The sequence below is a fragment of the Stigmatopora argus genome, chromosome 9 (assembly GCF_051989625.1).
Source record: "Stigmatopora argus isolate UIUO_Sarg chromosome 9, RoL_Sarg_1.0, whole genome shotgun sequence".
NCBI lineage: Eukaryota > Metazoa > Chordata > Actinopteri > Syngnathiformes > Syngnathidae > Stigmatopora > Stigmatopora argus.
Window position 1 is genome coordinate 4,580,020 of NC_135395.1, and position 24,179 is coordinate 4,604,198.

Genomic DNA, 24,179 nt, shown 5'->3' on the forward strand with positions numbered 1-24,179 from the left:
GATTCCCCTTACAAACCCCCCAAAAACTTTTGGGGTTTGTAAGGGGAATCATAATCATTTATAAGGGCAGTTATCGGCAGAGGTTGACAGGTATGAGCTAGCCAGACCGGGGCAATCGGGTCCTCGAGGGCCACTGTCCGTGCAGGTTTTTGTTCCAACCAATCCAGCACAGACAGTTTAACTAATTAGATTTCTGCTGAAACAAGAAGCACCTGACTGCAATCCACTGATTGCATTTCTAAGATACCAGATTGGTGGAAAGGTTTCCTCTTATGGGCACTCACTGCAGCCCTCTGTGAAATTAATTGCCCAGGTCTGAGCTAGGCCACATGCTAACCATCAAACAGTGGTATATTTTACTGGAGTTTAGACCAAAAAAACCACCCAATTCGGAGGCCCTGGCCAGAGCAGACTAAAGTACAATGTTTGTTTCAAAACTAGAGTAGGCTACTTCCTTTGTTGTGTTCAATTCACTCACTCACCTCACTGCTTGGTCAGACAGAAAAAAATCAAGGCTTCAAAGGCATCGTTTGTATTGGTGAAATTTCCTACCCAACACGTATGAAGCATTTTCTGATCATTATTGAATTTCATGCAAAAAAAAGGCGGTTCAGTTCTGGGTCCTGGGTTCAAACCCAGGTCAGTCCTCATGTGTGGAGTTTACATGTTGTCCCCGGGCTTGCGTGGGTTTTCTCAGGGTACTCCAGGTTCCTCCCACATTCCAAAAACATGCATGGTAGGCTGATTAGATACTCTAAATTACCCCTACGTATGAGTGTGAGCGTGAATGGTTGTCCGTCTCCTCGTGCCCTGTGATTGGCTGACCAATTCAGGGTGTCCCCCTGCCGGAAGTCAGCTGAGATACGCTCCAGCACCCACCGCGACCGTTGTGAGAATCAGTGGTTCAGAAAATGAACGAATGAATAATTAAGTCAATAAAATTACTTTTGTCTTATTTTCATATTTTTCCCGATAAACTGTTTCCGCTGCGGCAACAACAGAGGGAATAAGATGAAAGTCAGTCAATAAAAATAATGCACTAAGTCACTCTTCTGACTCAAGTCAGGATCCTGTGTTATTTGTTGGTTTATGCCCATGTGTGCCCATAATCCTTTTCAGTACAATTCGGACTCTAATATCAGAATTCTAGTGAAAATTCTTACTTTATTTCAAAATTCTCATTAGAGTTCTGTGATTAGGATAAGAATTATGATTTTAAATTGACAATGTAGAGCAGGGGTGGCCAACTCCAGTTCTCGAGAGCCGCTATCCATTCTGTTTTCCAGATCTACCTCCACCAACACACCTGAATCAAATAATCGGAATCGTTATGAAGCTTCTGGACAGCTTGCTGATGAGTTGGATCATTTGATTGAGTTGTGGTAGAGGAGGGAGATATGGAAAACAGACCAGATAACGGCTCTCAAGGACCAGAGTTGCCTTCCCCTGATGTAGCGATTCAAGTCAGAATTCTAAGGTTAGGGGAATAAAATCAGATTTTTTAGATTAAAGACAGAAATCTGACAGGAAAGTCCATCTTCTGACTTTAAAATCAGATACTTGGGCAACTTTTTTGTCTTCCTCAATGCCGCTTATCCTCCGTACAATTTTGACTCAGAATTCTAATAATAATTCTGAGATTAAAGGCAGAACTCTTGTTAGAATTCTGAGATCAAAGTGAGAATTATGATTTTAATGATAACTTTGTCTCTCTAATACTAGAATGTAAAAAATGTCAAGCCAGATGAGGCACGCCAAAGACAAGCATTTTATTCATGGAAGCATTGGAATGCGTACACAAAGCTAGACTAGATAGAACTTGTTAACTGCCATTGACAACGATAGACACTCGATCCATTCAAAGTAGGAGGTTTTGCGGCAAAAAAACGAACAAATTGGTCATCTTCTTGTGATAAACTCATTTCAATTCATGCCAAATGGACGATTGGGTGCCACATGACTGGACGTCGATCATCCTAAATAGTGGCGAAGGAGTGATGACTGATGTGGATTAAATGGCAGAAACCTCGCCTGGGCAGTAGATGTCAGAAGCACGCTTTTTATCGCTTCTTGGTTTGCGGCGCCTCGGCTGCCGCTGCTTCCATGGCGGCAGCGGCTGCATCCGCCTGCAGTTTCTCTTCTCGCTGCTCCATGAATAATTTGTACTCGTCAGCAGACAGTCTGAAAAAACAACAACAATGCAGTACAAAGTGAAAATTAGGATTGCAGTTAAATTGTGGGCTGTCATTGACGGCGATCTGTTTAAACTGGGAGAGGCCAGTAGAGAATGATTACTGCCAAACCCCAATGCAAAAGGATTGGAAGCCTGTCGTCATCAATGGCATCTTATGTGTGTAAAGGTGGATAGGTTAAAAAAAAAAAAGTCAGTGACCACAGTGAGACCTCTACCTACAAATGCTTATACATACGAAATATTCAAGTTATCAGAAGCTCCCATTGGAACTATTTTGTCCCAAGATATAAAAAAAATAAAAATCAAACTTACAAAATGTCAAACAAAATCAAACATCCACCCCAAACGTAAACATTCTGTGTATTCCAAGTTATGAAACCACTTCTGGAAAGAATTAATTTCATAAGTAGAGGTACTACTGTACACAACTTTAAAAAAATATCTCATTATATATTTTAAAGAACTATATTTTGAAATGCTATGACCAAAAAATGTATGTAAATATGGGATTTAATAAATAATATAATGTATTAGCTTTTTTGTCTACCCACCATAAAAATATACATTGATTAATAATATACATTATTCTCAAATATAATTACCGTATTTTCCCGCATATAAGTCACACCCTTAAAATTGCGTTAAAATCGTTGAATTTTACAATACCTCGCGTATAAGCTGCCCCGTTTCACAGTTTTCACCTCCATATTCATGGTTTTAATAGGGAGCACAAATGTGTTACTTTGAAGGGAAAAGCTTAAGAAAAATCATCGCACGTGTAATTTCTGAAATACTGTATGACTCAAAGCACATTATTAGGGTCAATATCATTAGGAACTTAGTAATTCATCCAATAATGGTTGTTTTCTTACTGCAAAACAGAAAATAACAGTTAATTTGCCGACATCTACTGGTGAAAAAGAGTATAGCAAGGCTGTAAATCTAAGCACATTTAACCCTTAATTCAGGCATCATTTTTTTTTTAGTTACAAATAAAGCTTATAAGCGAGATAATGTTATATATAAAAAATAATCATCTTTTTATTTTAGTAATACACCAAGAGAATATTATACATTATCCTCACATACTTTTACGTGGGAAAATCTTGTTTTATTTAGACAATAGATATTTTTTAAATATCTCAATATTTCTATTATAGTATACTAAAATTAGACGGATTTCGCGGAGGGGAGAGAGAGGGACAGAGAGAGAGGGGGTAGATGGGGGACCTTTTGCACGCGCTCGTAATATTTGCCCGAAATTTTACTCGTATCTTAAATTGCTTGTACGTCGGGGCACTCGTATGTCGAGGTACCACTGTATATATATTTTTGGGGCGGGACTTACTGGTTGACCACCTTGATACCGAGTGAGCGCGCCGAGCCCACGATGCTTTTGACCACGTTCTCGAGGGAAGTGTTCCTCGCCTTGAAGCACTCATCCTCTGCTTTGATGAGGGCGATCTCGTACACAGCTCGCACCGACACCAAGCCTGCCGTCTCGTGGCCTGCCCACATGCGTCATGAAAACAATAATATTATATCTTATTCTTAACAAAACAATTCATCATAGGAACCTCCCGATCGTAAAGTTTTGCATACGAGTCATGTCACCTGATTTTGTGGATCTGCCAATACCGAGTTTGATCCAACACCTCGGAGAATATACAAACTCCACACAGTGAGAATCCACCTGGGATTGAACCCTCTACCCTAGGACCGTGAGGCCGATTTTAACCACTAGCGGGCCACCACATTGAATAATAATAATAATAATAAAAATAACCATGAAAAAAAGTAGTTAAAATATTATATAAATTCTCATCAACTGTTTGAAAGGGAAGGGGAGAGACAGCGGGTTAAAGCTGACTGTTAGAATTCAACATCTGAACAATGTCTGAGGAAAGAGCCAAGCAAGGATTAGCCATTCTCTTTCGGGAATGTGACGGTGCTCCGGGCCGAGCATGAAGGGCAGAGCGATCTCCCAAGAAAACATGTCAGACTCTGACTCGACCCACCAACCTTATTTATATTTATATTTATATTTATATATATATATATATATATATATATATATATATATATATATATATATATATATATATATATATATATTTATATATATATTTATATATATATATATATATATATATATATATATATATATATATATATATATATATATATATATTTATTAGGTTGGTGGGTCGAGTCAGAGTATAAGACTTTATATTAAACAAATAAAATAAGCAACAGAATTACTGTTGACTTTATATTAAACAAATAAAATAAGCAACAGAATTACTTTAAAAATGCCAAAACAGAGTTAACAGGGCAATACAGACAAAACAGCCTTCATAGAAAAGATCAAGTTACCAAACTCAAAATGGAATTCTGTAATGCACACCAACAGCCATACACAATGCTTTCATAAGCATATATATATATATATATATATATATATATATATATATATATATATATATATATATATATATATATATATATATATATATATATATATATATTTCCCCCTTCTACACAGTGAGCTATCTAGATTATTGTCACCATTTTTTAAAAACTAGATTCCAACTTCATGTGGGTTACATACACTGACACGTCACTACAATTTTATGTAAGGTGGTAAAATTTCTGGAAAAAAAACCTCATTGGTATAGCTGATATCCATCACCCTTTAGTTCTTTGAGTAATTCCTTTAACTGACTCAAATATGAGTTAGATTATTTGAGTCATATCAGCACGCAAGCAAACACAAGCAAAACAAAAGTTATCAGTAATGTAATAATGAATAAAAAAAAACTAGAATTAAAAAAAAACATATGTCCCTTCATTTAAGTCCTGAGGCTCTATGTTTTTCTCAGTTTTTGCTAAATACTTTTTATTTTGTCTCTTTATAGCAGGGGAATCTAAACCACGCTCGGCGGGCAACTGTGGCCACAACTACCAACTAAACCATTTAAAATTGGTCAAAGTGTCCCAATTTTGTATGAATGATGTGAGGAAACACACAAAAATGAGAGAAAGTTATAAGGAAATGATTTCTTAATCTCTTAAAATAAATAAAGCATGAAAATGTGCCCTGCACTGCTGAAATAGTTTCCTCCGCGGCCGTTATTATGGGAGACATAATACCGTGTTTGTCCGCCAAATGGCGGGAAGAGCCTGTTCTACCAGGGCCGAAAGCCGTCCACTTTGTACTACATTTTAGACTTTTACCTGTGTCCTGTGTGTGTGTGTGTGTCAAAATATGTGCCGCGTTGCATTTGTATGGTTTTTAATCACTTAATAAGGGGAATTGCAATCATTAATAAGGGGAGCATTTAGTCGAGGTGAACAGCTATGTAAGAGAGAATCTTGAAACATGGATAGTGGTCGTTGTGAGACAGTCAATTGAATTGAATTGAATTGAATGCTTTTATTGTCATTAGATGAGATAGAATGAGAGCGGTGAAATGAGAGCCCAGTAGAGAGTAGCGATGTTCTAAAGTGAGAATCAATGCATCCGCAACAATATTTTCAAAATAAACTGACGGACAGAGAAATGCATTTACTGCAGTTCAGTTAATGAATGAATACATTATGATTACTTTGTTGTTTGTAGCGCTTAACTATTTTACTGCCATTGGCATTTATAAATAAGAAATCTGTTTCATGTAAAGGCAGACATTGACAGGCATTAAATGTTTCACTGCAATAGACTCCAATCTAGTTTGACTGGGAGTCCAGGGTGCCATTAATGGCAGCCAATGAATGAATATTTAAAACTCCATCTGTTAAGTTCGATGGTTGGGCGTGGAAGGACTCAATTTCCAAAAATTCTCCAAAATAACAAGGACTACAAAACCAAAGAACAAAATCAAACCTGACAGGGAGGATGCAAGGAAACAAGGATTACAGGACATTGGAAGTGCGAATAGAAACACATGTATATTACAAGGCGATTCGACCAGGACTGACAAACACAGGGTTTAAATTGACAGACATGGGTTGACGAGACAATCAGACAAGAGGCAGCAAGCAGGAGATAGACCAGGGGCGGGGAAATGACAGGTAAACTCAATGGGCAATCGCAGGGACAGGTCATACTGGGGAACTAAACACAATAAAACCAATCCCTAACACCTTCTTTTTACCTGATTCTGATCCTCTGAAATTGAGGTGATATGGTCCAATTTCCGATCACATGATCTGATATGGGAGGTTTCTACTTCTAAGTATATGCTTGTGCTTCTGAAGCACCTACATTTAGGCTATGAAAGATCAATAAAGAATGAACTCCTCTTAACTATAGTGCAGCTGCATTTTAAGCGGTCAAATTAGTCACAGCCGATCATCTAAAGACGATGTCTCACCTGTCTTTCCAGCTCCTTTGGCGATGCCTGCTGCCTGTTTGAGGAAGTACGAGACGGTGGGTCGACCGATTTGAAGGTCATATGTCCGGTCAGGCTGGTTGGGGACACAAAACCAATGAAGTGATGCTTTTTATCACTCACACCACTCACAACAAATCAAAGCCTTCTCATGCTGGAGAAGATGAAAAAAATCTCACATTTGCAGTTCAAAAACATGCGTTTCAGAGCCTCAAGCAGGACTGAGTAACTTTTAACTCTGTAAAAAAGTGTTGGAGTTGATAAAAAGCTCTGTGAGTTAGACGATAGCAAATTTAATCGAGAACTTGCAGCCTTGTGGATATTGGAAGATGGAAATTCACCTTGAAAGCACTTTGCATTTCAGTGAAATCCTACTTACGGCATGTCGGCGGATGTGTTTCAGAAACGGGATGAGGCAAAAACAGTGGGAGAAAGATACTGTTTCATTTCTTAAGTTAAAAAATGACCCAGATCTGATCAGGTGATCGGAAGTTGGGCCTGATCACGTCATTTTCAGATGATTGGAATAGAGTAAAAAATAACTGCCTTAATAATTGAAATGGATTTGATGTCTATAACTGTCAATGGCAGTGAGTGAGCAACAACATAATTGAGCGGTATAATGAGTTAGTATTGTAAAATATAAATTATTCATTCAAAACATAAAAAAGACTGGAAGTTTAATTATAAGTTAAATATGGACTGCATGTTATTAATTATGAATAAAATATTTAATTGGTTGACAACAAACTTTCCAGACCAAAGAAAAAAGAATAATGTCCAGTGACCACAAAAATGTCAATAGACTCACAATCTTTATCAGATTGGATTAATTTTTTAATATAGTAAATTCAGTGATGTAAAACAAAATACTGAAATTCTACAGTTTCCTCTATTGACTGGAAATAATGGACAGGCAATGTTTAAGTAACTACCTCAAGCCGTACCCTTAAAATTGCCTTAAAACCGTTGAATTTTACGATTTCTCACGTAAAAGATGCCCCTGATTCACAATTTTTACCTCGATATTCATGGGTTTAATAAGGAGTACAAATGTGTTACTTTGAAGGGAAAATCTTAAGAAAAATCACCGCACGTGGTATTTCTTAGATACTGTATGAATCGAAAGGATCGTCTGCTGGATTTCCAAAAGGGTGTTGCCTGCACGTGGATGAATTCAATAAGGAAGTCACGTGAGCAGTACAACCAGGAAGTGTGTCCGTAGCGGTCTAGTTTTGTTATACCATCCCTAATCACCAAGTCTCTGGATGCAATGATAGCATGAGATACACATTACGCAGGTATCAAGGCTGATATTTTAATGATTATTCTGAGGATCGAGCGGGGGGAAACTTTTTGCACCGGTGAATCGTAATATAACATAAACAAATTTAAATAAACTTGGATTACGATGCAGACACTCAAAGATAAGTTTAATCTAACCTTACACTAAACTTAATTTGAATTTTGTTTTGCATTTTTATACCTTCTCCAGTTAGTTGGCTGTTTGCCCCGCCTCCAACCTGACTTTTAGTATCGATGGGCTGTTTGCTGTTGTATTCCCTTCAAAATATTCCGAAAATGATGCACACAAATGTCCTCACAATAGGATAACGCACGACCACTTTCCAACGAGAAGTAGTCTTGAATTAGCGATCGCTCCACTAACGGGAGCTAACAGGCTAAGGGGTGGAAAAACACTGAAAAAATGCAACGCTCCGCCCAGTGCTCGCAGAGACATTACAAAGAGGTATAGTTGCGACCACAGATATTACACGAGGAGTTGCGGGGGAGAGAGCCGGTGCCCCCGATGTTCTTATGAGCAGCCAACGAGAAGTAATATACTATACTCCTCATATTAGCGATCGCTCCGGCATTCGCACTGAGTGACGTAAAAAAAAAAAACTGAAAAAAATGCAACGCTCTACCCAGTGCTCGTAGATATCTGTTATACACGAAAGAGATGCGGCAAAAAAGACAGTGCGCTACAATGATAAACAGCCTCTCATGTCTTGGCCACCTGGCTTTCTCGCATCTCGAAATTTTTCTCGTATCTAGAGATAATTATTTGCTCAAAATTTTACTCGTATCTCGAAATGCTCGTATGTAGGGTTGCTCGTATGTAGAGGTTCCACTGTAATTTCAATCCACAGCAAAAGAAGGACTGCTCGTCTGTCATTGTCAACAGTATAGTTAATGTTCAAAGATTCTTTGTCGGCATGTTCCAGGTCCCAGAAAAGTATGTGAGCTTCTTTTTACACTCTAACAAAATAACTGCTGTGATCAAAAGAAAAAAAACGAGAGCACACTACAGTCGCGTAAATGTCGGTGCCCACGCCCGCCGTCGCAACCGCTGACACTTTGACACGGCGTGGTTGCATTTGCCCCAGAGATGAAAAAGGAAAAGGCTAAGCTAAAATAATTAGCTGGAGGTTTCTCTTCCTGCCGATAACACAAAAGAAGCACCATCCGTCATTTCAGTAGAGTTTCGGGCTACAATTCTCAAATGAACTCATGTCATTGGAATACCTTGATTTACGAATTGAAGCTGGACAAATTTAAGATGTTGTGGCGGCCAAATTGCTTCCAATGTCAAAATATCTTGATTTTTTTTCCGATGGTTCATATTACTGTAATAGTTGTTACAAGAAATAAAAAGGAAAAAAATCAAGGCATAATTTTGTTTTTCAGTGGTATCTCGTCATACGACCGCTCATCATACAAAATGCTCGTCTTACGGGGGAAATTTCGATCGAATAATTCGCCCGTGATGCGGTCAAAATTTCGTGATGCGACCAAGCCAGGTGGCCATGGCATTTTTTTTGCATATCTTTCGTGTATAACAATATTTACGAGCACCGGATGAGTTATTCAGACCAGGAAACGCACAACGCGCATGCGCGGGGAAAATAGGGCTTTCTGGGTAATGAAGTATACTCGTGCACCCAACGCCGACAGGCAATGGCACTCTATCATAGGCGCCGTTCGAGGGGATGCGAACACAGATGCTACAGGCTAAAAGGAGCCGCTAGCCAGCGCCCCCGAAGCTCCCATGAGCAGCGGCGCTATCGCTGATAAAAGACTGCTGCTCGTTGGCAAGTGGTCGTGCGTTATCCGATTGTGAGGACATTTGTGTGCATCATTTTCGGAATATTTTGAAGGGAATAGTACGACAGCAAACAGCCCATCGATAGCGAACGTGAGGGTGGAGTGTTTGTTCCGATTACGAGTGCGTTGTGTGGGAAAAAAAACCCGAAGCCCCCCGCCCCTTTTGTGCCCCTCTCCCCTCGGCGAAATCCGCCCAATTTTAGTTAGATTAAACACTTTATTTCTATTAAACCACTCGTTATTTATTACTTTGTCAATATATGGCGAATTATAAGAAATAAAACATTTTTTTCAATCCAATATCCTGTTTTTGGTGTTTTTTTTCAGAGAGTTGGAACGAATTAATTTGTTTCCCATTCATTTCAATGGGAAACTTCCGCTCGAGTTACGAGAATCTTGTCATACGAGCTCAGTCCCGGAACGGATTAAGCTCGTATCTCGAGGTACCACTGTATTTTATAATCACGAATGTACAATCATTTTCTTTCAAAAGGGAAGTAACGTAAACACAACCAGGAAGTGTGTCCGTACCAGTATAGTGTTCACCAAGTCTCTGGGTGCAATAATAGCATGAGATACACATTACGCAGGTATCAAGGCTGCTATTTTAATGATCGACTGCAAGACCTTCGACCAGCCTTAACGACTGTTGGGATGTGCTGACAAGGTAAATGCTACGAACACATCTATCAAGGCTACTCGCATCTGGCCAGTCAGAGCACGTTTATCTAGGTAAGACAGCGGCACCCTAGGTAAGATGGTGACGCCCTGAGCGAGCAGTGACAGGTACAAGTGAGTTTTTTAACTTTTTGTATAACGTTTTATCTGTTTATTTAAAGGCCGCATTGTCTTGCGTTATGGCGTTTCACCTTTGTCACCTTGCAGTTACGTGCATTTCGTCTTTTTATGCGCATATAAAGTGTACCCTCGATTCTGTCATCATTTTTTGTCCGACAAATGCGGCTTATATCTGAGCAAATATGGTAAATTTGAAGTTGGAGGAAGAGCATGAATCGGGAGTGAATTTTTACTCCCGTACCCTCCCACTCCCAGAGAAAAAAATTACATGACATTTTCCAACAACTGGGACCTTCCAACAAGTTGCTTCAGTTTCTCAGATGGCTCATTACTGCACCGTTTCATTTGTAGCCCTCTCATAATGCTTTCATCGTTTGTCATGTGGTTGTGTTGTGTTTTGTTCGTGAGTAGTCGTTGGGAAATTGGGACTGTCATTTTTTAATTTTTACATTGCCTAGACAATTGAAGATAGTGAAATAAAACTACAAAAATCAATGCTTCACTACTTCAGATTGTTTAACACAGGTGAAAATCATCATCTATAGATGTGCTGCCGCTCCTGTTGATTCGCATTTCTGTAACTTCCCAATGCGGGGATTAATACAATTTTGAATCTTATTCCGCAGGATTTCCCAAAATAAAACATGGTCTTGTGTCAAGGTAAAGAAGGAGCGGTGATGTGAGAGTAGTCGGTGATTTAGGAAGAAGGAACAAGCTTTTTTCCACTCACTTCCATGTCTTGCCTGCACTTAATACTGCTAGACTGTGCCTTCCTAGGGGTATTACTTCATTAATGAATGCAAATGAAAAAAGCTTTACTTGTGCACCAGCTTATAAATAATGAAGTGCTCCGTAAATGCTCTTCAGTCGGCAAAATAAGCTACGTGGTGGGTGAGTACCTTCACGTTGATCTTGATGGGGAGAGGGATGCCCTCCTTCATCTCCTTGGTTTTTTCATTAAAGTCCTTGCAGAATTGACCGATGGGGATTCCTCTCTGGATGGGGGAAAGAATGGGATGTTTACATTGATGAACGCAATCAAACCAACCTCAACATTCACTATGTGTTGTGGTAGTTAATAAAAAGTGAAAATGATATTGAAAATGCCGCTGAGCTCATCCCAGCTAAAATGGATTGGTGCGTATTGAGGTAATGTCAATTTTTTTCCACTGTAAATTGTCAATCTTTTTTCTTGAGTAAGCAAATTAACAGCAAAAATACTACCACTTCCAAATCAGTTGCCATTGATGGAAATAGACATCCAATCCAATTTGACTGGGAGGGTTGGCAGAATTATGTGACAAACAAAGGTCGAGGGCACACGAATCAGGAACTCAGCGCCAGAGCGACTCCACCCGCCGCCCGTGGCTCAGCGAGTGAAGGGATGGTCATGGGCTGAAAATGATAATAAAGGGGCTTTTGGTTGGACGGTCACACTCCACCGGTGGCTGCCACCCGAGCCGGCTCTCACCTCCGCCTAGAGCGTACTTATCTCGAGACCGGCATCATGTAGACACAGCTCATTTGGCTCAATGTGTGGCCAGCGGAGTGTTTGGAGATAACCAATGGGAGAGCGACTTTATCATAAGAATTTGAAAATAAAATACAGGATGCTACAAGGGGATGTTTGAATTTTTGAGATTTCGTGTTTCATAACTTGAATTTCTTTCGAATTTAGAGACAAACTTTTCTAGTCTTTCGTAACCACAATATTTCGTATGTAGAGGTGTCACTGTAGTCCTAATCTCTCATCTGGACATGTTCAAACCATCCAAGTCTCTCTGACCTTTTCTCCAAAATGTCAAACCTACAGTCTGTTTTATTGTCTCATTTGTAATCCTATCCAACCTGGTCACTCCCAAGGAGAACGCCAGCATCTTTACCTGAGCTATGTCCAGTTCGTCCTTCTGTCCTTTCCAGAGAGCGACTGGCTCTAAGCCATATATCATGGATGTTCTCACCACTGTTCTGTAGACCTTTCCTTTCATCGTCACTGTCCTATCACACAACACATGATACATTCCAATAGCTATTCCAGCCTGTCTGAAAACGGTTTTCCACTTCCTGTCCACAGTCCATTAGCCTGCAGTGCAAGTACTTGAACTCTATCTTCTTTACATCTACTCCCTATAACTTTATTGTTCCCCCTTGGATCTTCTTATTTACACGCATGTATTCTGTTTTACTTATGCTCACCTTCAATCCTCTTTTCTATAGCAGACCTCCATTCTTGCCGTAGTAGGCAAGAATACTGTGGCAACGACACATCATCAGTAGGGTAAAACTAACCTGTCTCACGACGGTCTAATCCCAGCTCACGTTCCCTATTAGTGGGTGAACAATCCAACGCTTGGTCAATTCTGCTTCACAATGATAGGAAGAGCCGACATCGAAGGATCAAAAAGCGACGTCGCTATGAACGCTTGGCCGCCACAAGCCTTCTTCTATCTTCTTTACATCTACTCCCTATAACTTTATTGTTCCCCCTTGGATCTTCTTATTTACACGCGTGTATTCTGTTTTACTTATGCTCACCTTCAATCCTCTTTTCTATAGCAGATCTCCACTTGTTGGGGTAATCATTATTATAAATGTGCAATGAATATAAAGCCTTATAATATACATGCTTACTATATTAATCAATATATTTGCTTATTAGGAATAGTAATGCTCATCCTAAATGTGTAACTATATTAAACAATATAGTTATATGTGTTGATCGCTTTCAACGAAGACAAACGCTTACGCCAAGGTCGCTCTCCAGGACAGCTGGGTCCAGCGAGAGATACAAGTTCGCAAAGACATAAAACAATACACCGAGTCCTTGCTCCGAGGACTGAGTACTGGAAGATACACCTCAACCTTTTCCCCAGATAAGAGTTCGCAATGAAGATCTGTGAAGGACGCTTAAATTGTTGTTGGGTCAGCGGATGGCTATCAAGCATATTGTTTTAATTTGTGACGCTAGTATGACGCTAGGTTTGCTTGATTATAGAATTGTTTTGTTTCTTGCTTACGCAAATGGAATCGATAACCTTGTAATTGTTTTGATTTGAAGCCTTAAATGGGCAGGACATAATGCCGCTCTTTAGAATAATCTTGGTCGGCCGAGCGGTCCGGATGTATTCTCTTCTTGCAAGAATTAAATGTGATGTGACTACAGATGCCTTTTTTATTGAAAGCTGAATTGGAAAAACCTAAGGATAAACCTACAATTGGATGAACCTAACATTTCTCTAAGTCATCCTCACGCTGCTCCCTGGTCTCAATGCAGATTACAATATCATCTGCAAAATCATATTCCAACAAGTTTCCTGTCTCACCTCGTATGTCAGTCTATTCATCACTATGGCAAAAAAAATGGGCTCAGAATTTACCTCTGGTGCAATACCACCTCTCCACCAAACTCCTGTCACTCCTACTGCACACTTCCCTGTTGTAGTACAGCATTTCCTGAACTACTCTGAACTACGTCTCTGCTATTCCAGACTTCATCATGAGGTACACCGTCATAGGTTTTCTCAAGATTTACAAAAAGCCAATTCAGCTTCTTCTTACGTTCCTTCGCTATACTTCTCCATTGCGAGCCTAAAAGTGGGGAGGGGGGGCTGTCAATAGAAACATTAGGACTATTCAATGAATAAATAGTGATATTCTTACATAACCCTCCTTTAATCAAGCCTTTATAAATACCAGACAAGCTTTATAGTACATTGGTAAAAGATCAGTCCCACATAATGGGGTCATTCTTGTCCTGAAGTGAAACATAGAATAATATATGTGCATGGAAAATGGAGAGCGGGTGACCTCCGGCAGGTTTGACGGCTCACGCGCAAGGATAGTTGAGGGAATGTGTGCGTGACGGCTTTTGCATACAGTTCGGCAGTTAAGTATGTCTGAGATTTCAGCGGCTGGCATTTTCATATTGGATATCAGGCTCCTTGTTATACTTGTGGCAGAACGACGGTGATGAACGAGCTCCCCATTCGGCTGCCCGAGCGCTAAGAGCTAAATTGATGGCTGACATTAAGTCAACATGTTGGCCGCGCCCGCCACCCCTCGCCAGCAGATTCGACAAGCGACGTGCCAAAGAGGATCGAATTATCGCGACCGCTATTTAAATTGGCCTCAGAACCTTCCTCCCGCTGACACGGTGATTGAAATGTTCATTTCCCAGATGAGGGGAATGAAAGAAAAAAAGGGTTTAATGGCGTTACCTTCCAATTCTAATCATGGATCGGATGAGAAGTCAGTCATTCTGAGACGTTCAGATGACACAGAGGTGTTCGTTTGAGGTTAATGGACTGGTAAGTTCGCTAAAGGTTTGAGAAGCACCATATGAATGCTAATATTGGACCCAGAACATTAATTCATCGGTGGCAATAGACACCCGATCCATTTTGACTGGGAGGATCGATCAATAAATACGAGCACCCCAGTCAAAATAGATTGGACGTCTATCGCCACTAAAATATGATACTGTAATTAAATGCCAGTCATCATGCTGCATTCAAAAGAGCAACCTTGCGTCGCCAAATGCTTATTTTTGCTCATTTTGACTTAAAATCGCCAAAAATCGAGGTCCGCGTACGGCAAGGTGAACTTTAATTTTCTCATTTTCTGAATTAGTTCTTTTATAATTACTTCAAAAATATCCTGCCTAAAGTAGTTTGGTGATTATCCGGACATCATTCATTATCATCATCTTCCACTTATCTGAGGTCGGGTCACGGGGTAGCAGCTTTAGGAGGGGAGCCCAGCCTCTTCACTTAGCTCTTCCGGGAGTATCCAGGGGCGTTCCCGGGTCAGCTGGCAAAATAATCTCCCCTCACCCTTGGTGGACCCCATGGCCTCCTTCCGGTGGGACGTGCCCACTCACCAGGGAGGTGTCTGAGGCCACCCTAATTAGATGCCCAAGTCAACTCATCTGGTTCCTCTCGGTGCGGAGGAGCAGCGGCTCTACTCAGAGACCCTCCCGGATGACTGAGATTTTCACCTTATCTCTAAGGGAGAGTCTTGCTCCCTTGCGGAGGAAACTAATTTCAGCCAATTCTATTCGGGAACTTGTTCTTTCGGTGGTTCACTCGCCTGACTTCGGTGTGTGCAGGCGCAGGCTTGATTCCCACTGACCCAGTAGTCTGCCATTCATCCAAAGACGCCTGGGAAAGGCTCCAGCAACCTCTGCAACTCTTACAAAAATGTGCAGTGTGGAAGATGAATTAACTTTCTTGATGAGAGTAGGAATGTAGATCGACCAGTAAAAAAAGAGCTTCGCTTTTAGGCTCAGCTCTTTCTTCACCAAGACGGACGGATGCAGAGTCCGCGTCAGTCCAAATGCTGCACCAATCCGCCTGTCGATCTCCAGCTCCATTCTTTCCCTCATTCGTGTACGCAACACTCCAAGATACTTAAACTCCTCCACCTAGAGAAGGACCTCATCCCTGACCCAGAGAGGGCATGCCCCTTCTTTCCAACTGAGGACCATGGTCTCATATTTGGAGGTGATTCTCATCCTGACTGCTTCACACTCGGTTGCAATTCGTTCCAATTAGAGTTGGAGCACACAGCCAGATGAAGCCAACAGAACTGCATCATTTGCAAAAAGCAGGGATGCAATAGTAAGGTCACCAAACCGGACCCCCTAAACACCATGGCTGTGTCTAGATATTCGGTCCATAAAAGTTATGAGCAAAATCGGTGACATAAGGCAGCCTTGGCTGAGTCCAACCCTCACTGAAAACGGCTCTGACTTACTGTAGGCTACACTGACCAGACTTTGACACCGGTCATACAGGGACTGGAGCCCACGTATCAGGGGATCCAGTACCCCATACTCCCGGAGTATCCCCCACAAAACACCATGGGGAACATGGTCAAACACCTTCTTCAAGTCCACAAAAGACAGACCTTGAGTGAACTCCCATGACCACCGAAGAAACCTACTGAGGGTATTGCTGATCCACTGTTCCACGGCCAGGAAAAAAACCACTATACTCCTGCTGAATCCGAGATTCGACCTCCGACGCACCCTCTTCTCCAGTACCCCCGAATAGACCTTCTTAGGGAGCCTGAGGAGTGTGACTCCTGTATAATTGGAACACCCTCTGGTCCTCTTTTTTAAAAAGGGGAACCACCACCCCAGTCTGCAAATCCAGAGGCACTGTCCCCGATGTCCACGAGATGTTGTAGAGGCGTGTCACCCAAGACAACAGCACAACATCCAGAGCCTTTAGAAACTCTGGATGGATCTTATCCATCCCCAGGGCCTTGCCACTGAGGAGCTTTTTAACCACCTCTGTGACTTCAAAGCCAGAGATAGGAGAAACCGGCTCAGAGTCACAGGCTCTGCTTCCTCATGGTAAGGCGTATCAGTGGAGTTGAGGAGGTCTTCAAAGTATTTGGTCCACCCACTCACAACATCCCGAGTCGAGGTCAGCAGCGCCCCATCCCCAGTATACACAGTGTTGATGGGGCACTGCTTTTCTTTCCTGTGATGTCAGATGAAGAACCAAAATTTCCTTGAAGCTATCTGGAAGTCATTCTCCATGGCCTCACCGAACTCTTTCCCATATTTCTGAGATGTATAGTCCTGTAGCAAAATGAGGGAGTCCACCCCTTCTAAGGACTACAAAAAAGGGTGGCTACTCTGAGCTGCCGTTTGGTGCATAAACACAAACAACAGTCAGGTCTCGTCCCCGCACCAGAAGGCGGAGGGATGCTACTCTTTCATAGACCGGGGTGAACCCCAATGTACAGGCACCGAGTCAGTGGGCAATGAGTATGCCCACATGTGCTCATTGCCTCTCACCGAGGGGGACTGTAGAGCGGAAGAGAGGAGTGGTACTAAAGCCCAAGCTGTGCATAGAGTTGAGCTCGACCACATCGAGTCGGGACTTCCCAACCTCAAGTACTCGCTCAGGCTCTTTCCAACCAGAGAGGTAGCATGAAAGAGCCAATTTCACCACCCGGGGATCAGGCCGCCAAGGACCCCTCCTTTGGCTGCTGCCTAACTGTCTGAGCACCCAACATTTCTCGCAAAATGTGCCTTTTTTTCTTTGTTTGTACTTTTGTTACGGGGATCTTGATATATTCTGCCCTCAGCAAATGAAGTCACATGCATGAGAAAACACGTGATTGGCTGCTCCTCCTTAATGATGAGAGTTATGAAAGCTTTTCCCCAATTCAAATGATATGGACTTTTATCGGCGTTCATGACTAAAATGCTCAAAAAAGTGCTTCGCCTCACAAATGCTTGTGTAAACAATCCACAATGACTTTTCTCGTCACAATATTTTCTAAAATACTAAAAATGAACTAATGAGGTTTTGTTTGGTTGTAACTAGCATTCCCTGCTGTGCTTATTAAACCAATTCCCATGTGACCCTGCCTACCTATTACACATGCCTTTCCCTCTATCTGCATACCATAAAATAGCATCAGCAGACAAACAACAAGGGGGTGTCTAATTAAATATGCATTCACATAAAGGTGTGAGCTGCCTGCCATGGCGGATGAATCCCAGAAAGCCTTTGGCGTTGTCAAGCGTCTTTTAATGATCTCGGCCCCAACTCAGACCGGCCAGGCATAATAGATGGCACATGTGCCCCATGCTCAAAGTCCCACCCACTATCTCAGATTTTTACACATGAAATAGGTAAAACAATTTTGCCAAAGAATATTAAACATAAATGATCAAGACTCACAAACATCCATAACTATTGTACAAGAAAAATAATAACGTAGTGGATCAGCGTTCTTATAAACTGAGGGCGTAATGGCAGCACAGGTGCCGGCAGAGGGCATATGATTCGTTTTTTTGAGGACAATATCTAACTATAAACCCTTTATTTGACACTCTTAACACGTCTCCCATTAACGGCACTAATCATAGAATCCCTTAATGAACAAATGAATATTTGTTTGGGGGATGTGCGAGTTCAGACCGCAGAAGCGATCCGAAAAATTCAGCGTGGATAGGATTTACCTCAACATAAGAAAGTGGATTTGAAATGATCTGATTCCATACAATACTGTTCATTCAGACCATCATAAAAATGTCTGACTTCAGTCGGACCAAGGTGAAAAAAATTGCATCACTGGCGCCTCTGAGTGTTTTTTGGAAAATGTAACACTCGGACTAGTCATTCAAGATTCTAACTGCATGCAAAGTAGCAATATGATCCTGAGCAATGAGCAAAAAAAGTTCAAAAAGTTAAAGTTCAAAATCCATAACTTAAATGCTTTATTATTAAGCTGTAAAATTCATATGGATCCTAAGGGGGTAGTGACATCTAGAATGAATTTTTGTGTTAACGTATTTTCCAAAACTATTCAAAAGCGTGATTGTCTAATGTGGACTTGTGAGTTCCATGCAAACCAGAGACTGCTGCTGATGGTTTAATCATGTGGTTGAGGTATCCCAAATCAAATCAATCAAAGCCTTTATTGTCATCATACACAGCTGCGAATAACGAAATTGGTGGTGCTACTCCACAAAGTGCGTTTTCCCAGTAAAAAAAACATTAATAGTAATATAAAAGTATAAAAAGTCACATCCCGGCTAGGTAAATTCTAAAATATTGCACAGTCTAAGACAGGGGTACCCAAACTTTTTCCTGTGAGGGCCACATAACTTTTCCCTTCTCTGATGGGGGGCCGGTGTCAGTTTGTAACAGAAAAAGTGTGACGATCATAGGGGAGCTTAAAAAATGTATTGTTTTCCAGAAAGCCACACATAACCAAATAACCCTTTCCAGGTTCTTTACAGAAAAAGTCAGGAAACAAATAATAACACTATTAAAAAATAAATAATAACTAAATAACCCTCTCTGAGTTCTTCACAGAAAAAACAGGAAATAAATAACACTATTTATGAATTAAATAATATCTAAATAACTCTCTCTGGGTTCTTCATAGAAAAAAAGCCATGTAACATTAACTTTCTGTTGTGCCATGCACACTCTTCTCCCTTTGCCCTGATGAAGTTTATGCACGACACCACAACCTTCATTACAGAATCCCACGTCAACACTTTGCAGCACAGTCCTTGCTGGTGAATTAGGCAGTGGACTCGTAGCGGGGCGGTGAGACCCCTTTTTTCCAACTCCCGGTTCATGCGTCCTATTAAACCGCGAGTTTTGCCCACCATGCTAGGAGCCCCGTCAGTCGTGATGCTAGCCAGCTTTGACCAGTCCAGGTCCAACTTCTCCATGGTTTGGCACACTTTGTCAAAAATATCCTCTCATTGTGGTCCCTTTGAGACTTTGGAGGGCTGCCAGATCGTAGCAAATCTCAAAGTTTGCGCTAACTCCACGAATAAAAATGAGCAGTTGCGCTGTGTCTTGCACGTCCGTGCTTTCATCCAGTGCTAATGAAAAAAAGTCACATTCTTTCGTCTTCTGCTGCAGCTGGGCATATACATTACTCACAATTTCTTCAACGCGTCTCGTGATTGTACTCGCCGACAGACTTACGGCATTAATGGATCTTTCTTCTCGGGACACACTTCCTCCACGACAACATCCATACATTTCTTAAAAAACTCTCCGTCAGTGAAAGGCTTACCGTTGCTTGCTATCAGTTTAGCAACCCGAAAGCTGGCCCGAACGGATGCCTGGTTCAGCTGAGCTTGACGTAGAAATGTAGTCTGCTGAGATAATAGTCCAACTTTTCGCTTTGAGAGTTTGTCTGCTCGTATTTGGCCTTGCACGCTATCGTACTTGTCTTTGTGACGGGATTCATAGTGCCGGCGAAGATTGTATTCTTTGCATACTGCCACCGTCTCTTGACAAATGAGACAAACAGCCTTTTCTTTGCATTGAACAAAAAAATAATTGTTTGTCCACTGCAGGTTAAATACCCTGCATTCTGAATCAATTTTTCTCTTAACTAACCTTTTCGCCATTATTCCGTTCTCAAACAGGTTCAGGTTGCACAATTTTTATATGCTTGAATAGCATCGCAATAGCGATGGTACCAGGGCTCCGCCCTCACCTGCGATCGTCCAGATGTCTCGCTAACACTCTGCTCACGCATGCAACGGTGGAAGTTCCCGCATGCATCAAAGGCAAACACTCTCCCCGCACGTGTCACCAAAGACGCAATGCGATGGCCCGCTTCACTGGGATGATTTGTGGGCTCAGCAGGGGTGCAATGAACCAAACACAAGAGTAAAACGTCCCAGTCTTCAAGGCCAAATAGGAAAAAAATCTGATAGCGTCTCTGGTATTGTTCAGAGGGCCGGTCCAAATGTGCCCGCGGGCCGTATCCGGCCCGCGGGCCGTAGTTTGGTGACCCCTGGTCTAAGATATTGCACATTGCTATTGCACAGAAGGGATTGTGTGTCGTGCTAACGCAAGTTCAGAGTCCTGATGGCTGTGGGAAGCTGTCCTTAAGTCTATTAGTCCAGGCTTTGTGAGACCTGTAGCGTCTGCCAGAGGGCATCAGCTGGAACAGGTTGTGACCACGGTGGTATTGGTCCCTGACAATGTTCCTGGCTCTGCTGAGGTAGCGAGCGCTGGCAATGTCATCCAGTGAGGGCAGAGAGCAGCCGATGATCTTCTGGGCAGTGTTGATCACTCTCTGCATGGCCTTTCTGTCTGCTGCCGTGCTTCCAGCATACCACACTGTAATGAAGTATGCCAGGATGGTCTCCACAGTGGCTCTATAGAAGGTTACCAGAAGCTTAGTGTCCAAGTTGTTCCTCCTGAGTACCCTCAGGAAATGGAGTCGTTTCTGGGCCTTCTTCACCACTGCCGTGGTGTTGGTAGACCAGGAGAGCTTGTCCGTGACGTGGACCCCCAGGAATTTGAAGGACTGGACCCTGTCTACGCATACTCCATTTATGAGGAGTGGGGTCAGATCTGTGCTGCGTTTGCGAAAGTCCAGGATTATTTCTTTAGTTTTCGTGGTGTTTAGTGTGAGATTGTTCACCAAACACCACGAAGACAGTTTGTTGACCTCATCTCTGTAAGCAGACTCATCCCCCCCAAAGACGAGTCCGACCACAGTGGTGTCATCGGCAAATTTGATGATGGAGTTAGACTGGTGGGTCGGTGTACAGTTGTATGTGTACAGGGAGTACAGAAGAGGACTCAGTACACAGCCTTGAGGGGAGCCAGTGCTCAATGTAATGGAGGAAGAGAGGTGGGGACCAAGTTTAACAGTTTGTGGACGGTTGGTTAAAAAGTTCTTAATCCAGTAGCAGATGGCTTGCCCACTGATGATAAGTGTGCACTACTTTAATTTTGCCCTGTGGCTGATTAACAGTGTAACTGCAGTAATGACTAAATGGGAGTTATGTCTCAAGGGCCCTTGAACTCATTGGCTATCATTGACAGCAATAGACGAACTGTGGTTGCTCCAAAATAGAGAGGATTTTACATTCAGCACACAGTCAATTTGTCAAATTAACACTTTCAACTGAACCGCTGAAACTAGTATAACCTGGCACATCAGACTGATCGTTCCATATACCTGCTAGGAATATATTAAAAAGATCAATCTAAGATAGATCCAATTGGGACCTTTTGCACGGGAGAAAATATTCGCTGCCGATTCAACAATCACACTTTTCGTCACACATCACAGAGCAATCTACGAGAAGCCACGCAATGACGTATTGGGAAACGCCAAAACATCGTTTCCTGTCCTAAAAAAAGACGACCAAAAACCTGTGCTGATGCTCTTTGCTCCTCTCCATGAGAAAATTAAGTTTCAATTTTAGACAGAATTTGAGGCGACCTATTCACAAGATGTCAGATCATTGGTGAAAAAGAAAAAAACTGTTTCCTGTTAAAAAGCTTTCCAGTGCGTTCCTTGCTCTTATAATGAGGGAATTAAGTGTATTTCTGACAAAACAATTTTCAAAAATTGTAATCAAGCAGATAATAGGTTCCTAGTCACATGCGGACCTGCCGCATCTTTCTTCTGATTGGCCCGGTCACCAGGTGGTCGTAAGGTGGTAAGACCATGGTCACCACTATGGCCCGCGGGTCCAAATCTTCCCAGTTTTATTTGCCCGCAGCAAATGACAAAAATTATACTTGAAAATGGCCACACAAAGTGCTTAAATGTAGCGTACATTGTACTTCTTAACTTTTGCACCTTTCTATTAGCTGAGGTGTTGAAACATTTTTTGGTAGTGTAAATATAAGTACTATGATCCTTCACCACTTCACGGCTTCAGTACATCGCAGATTTTATATTAATTATAAGAAAAAAAGTTCTTAAAAATGTAAAAATTCACGCTGAAATCGTAACTGAAATATGGGAGATGAAAAATGGCAGAAGTCAGGGTACCGCTTCTTTTCTTCGGCGCTGAATTGGGTGGCACTCAGTGCCAGAGAAGAAGAATTTCACTACATAAGAAGAATGATGCGCTGAAGAATTTCACCGCAGAAGAATGACGCGACAAAAAAGCTGAGTCGGTGACATCTCCTGTTTTGTTGCGAGTGAATTTCCCATTGCGTACATTACCACTTGGATAAAGATTTTGTCCCGAGCCTTTTCAAGCTTTGTTTGGATTTTGAATCGTCGTTTGAAATGCCTCCCAAGCGTCCTGCCAAATAATCATTACTGGAGACACCGCCGCCTCCCCGTTGAGGAGCTGGAAAGTGGAGCCGCAGCGAGCCGAGGGGGGCGCACTGCCTTGAGCGGCCGGAAAGCCTGCCGTCCGGCGGTGAGCGAGGTCTGCCCCGGTCTTTTACTTTAATTACAGAAATTACAATTTTCTTACCAGAAGTTTAAGATGTTGTGTGAGCCATAGTGCTTCTAATGTGAAAAAAATCTCAATTCTTTTGATGGTTCATATTATTCCAATAGTTGTCACTTTCAAACAAGAAATAAAACAAAACAAATCAAAGTGGGATTTTGTTTTATTTCAAAATCAAGGCTACTCGTGTTTGGTCAGCCAGAGCACGTTTAACTCGGTTTGGATGGCAGGGCCCTAGGTAAGATGTCTGCGCCAGACCTAGGTAAGATGGCCGTGCCCCGAGCGAGCAGTGATGGGAACGTGAGTTTTTTCAAGTTCTAGGCAAGATACATATATTTTTTTCTTGAATTTCATCCAGACTCAAAATAAATTTTGTTTAGCATTTTATCTGTTTATCTTTGCTCAGGGACACCCTGAGCCAATCGCAGGGCACAGAGACAGACACCCATTCACGCTCACAGTCATACCTAGGGACAATTTAGAGGGTTCAGCCAGGCTACCCTGCACATTTCGAGATGTGGGAGGAAACCGGACTACCCGGAGAAAACCCACGAAAGCCCAGGGAGAACATGCAAACTTCAGTGAGGACCAGCCTGGGATCGAAACCTTGACCCCAGAACTGTGAGGCCAATACGCGAACCACTCGTCCACCGAGCCGTCCAGGCTCTAATTAGTAGAGGAAAAAAATGGCATTGGGTTTATCACCCATTTCATATTCTACAATAAGATAGCTTTCAAATGGCACGTTATGCAGTGATTCAAAAAAAAACTTTATTTTGGCTTTTAATAGTTTGTGTTTCACTTAAGAATAAACATTTATGGCATTTGAATGGAATGCTATATAAGGATATATTGACACCGGATTAGTGATTAAATTGGTTAATTCCTTTTAACAAAAAAATTTCATAATATAAGTAATAATTTATAGGATAAAATTTACCAGACAACCCTTTTACTGCTAAAATGTGTTATCTGG

At 41.7% G+C, this 24,179-nt stretch overlaps 1 protein-coding gene across 5 annotated transcripts in view; it reads right to left on the reverse strand.

The window, feature by feature from the left end:
• Positions 1-1,745: 1,745 nt before the first annotated feature.
• Positions 1,746-24,179, reverse strand: part of mrpl11 (mitochondrial ribosomal protein L11) — a 93,597-nt gene continuing 71,163 nt past the window's right edge. For all 5 annotated transcript variants that reach the window (XM_077610123.1, XM_077610124.1, XM_077610125.1 and 2 more), the window contains 4 exons: positions 11,391-11,486; positions 6,568-6,661; positions 3,543-3,702; positions 1,746-2,181 (listed from right to left, as the gene is read on the reverse strand). In XM_077610123.1, the coding sequence (XP_077466249.1) occupies positions 2,061-2,181; positions 3,543-3,702; positions 6,568-6,661; positions 11,391-11,486 (471 nt within the window). In that variant the 3' untranslated portion in view covers positions 1,746-2,060. The remainder of the gene's footprint in view (positions 2,182-3,542; positions 3,703-6,567; positions 6,662-11,390; positions 11,487-24,179) is intronic.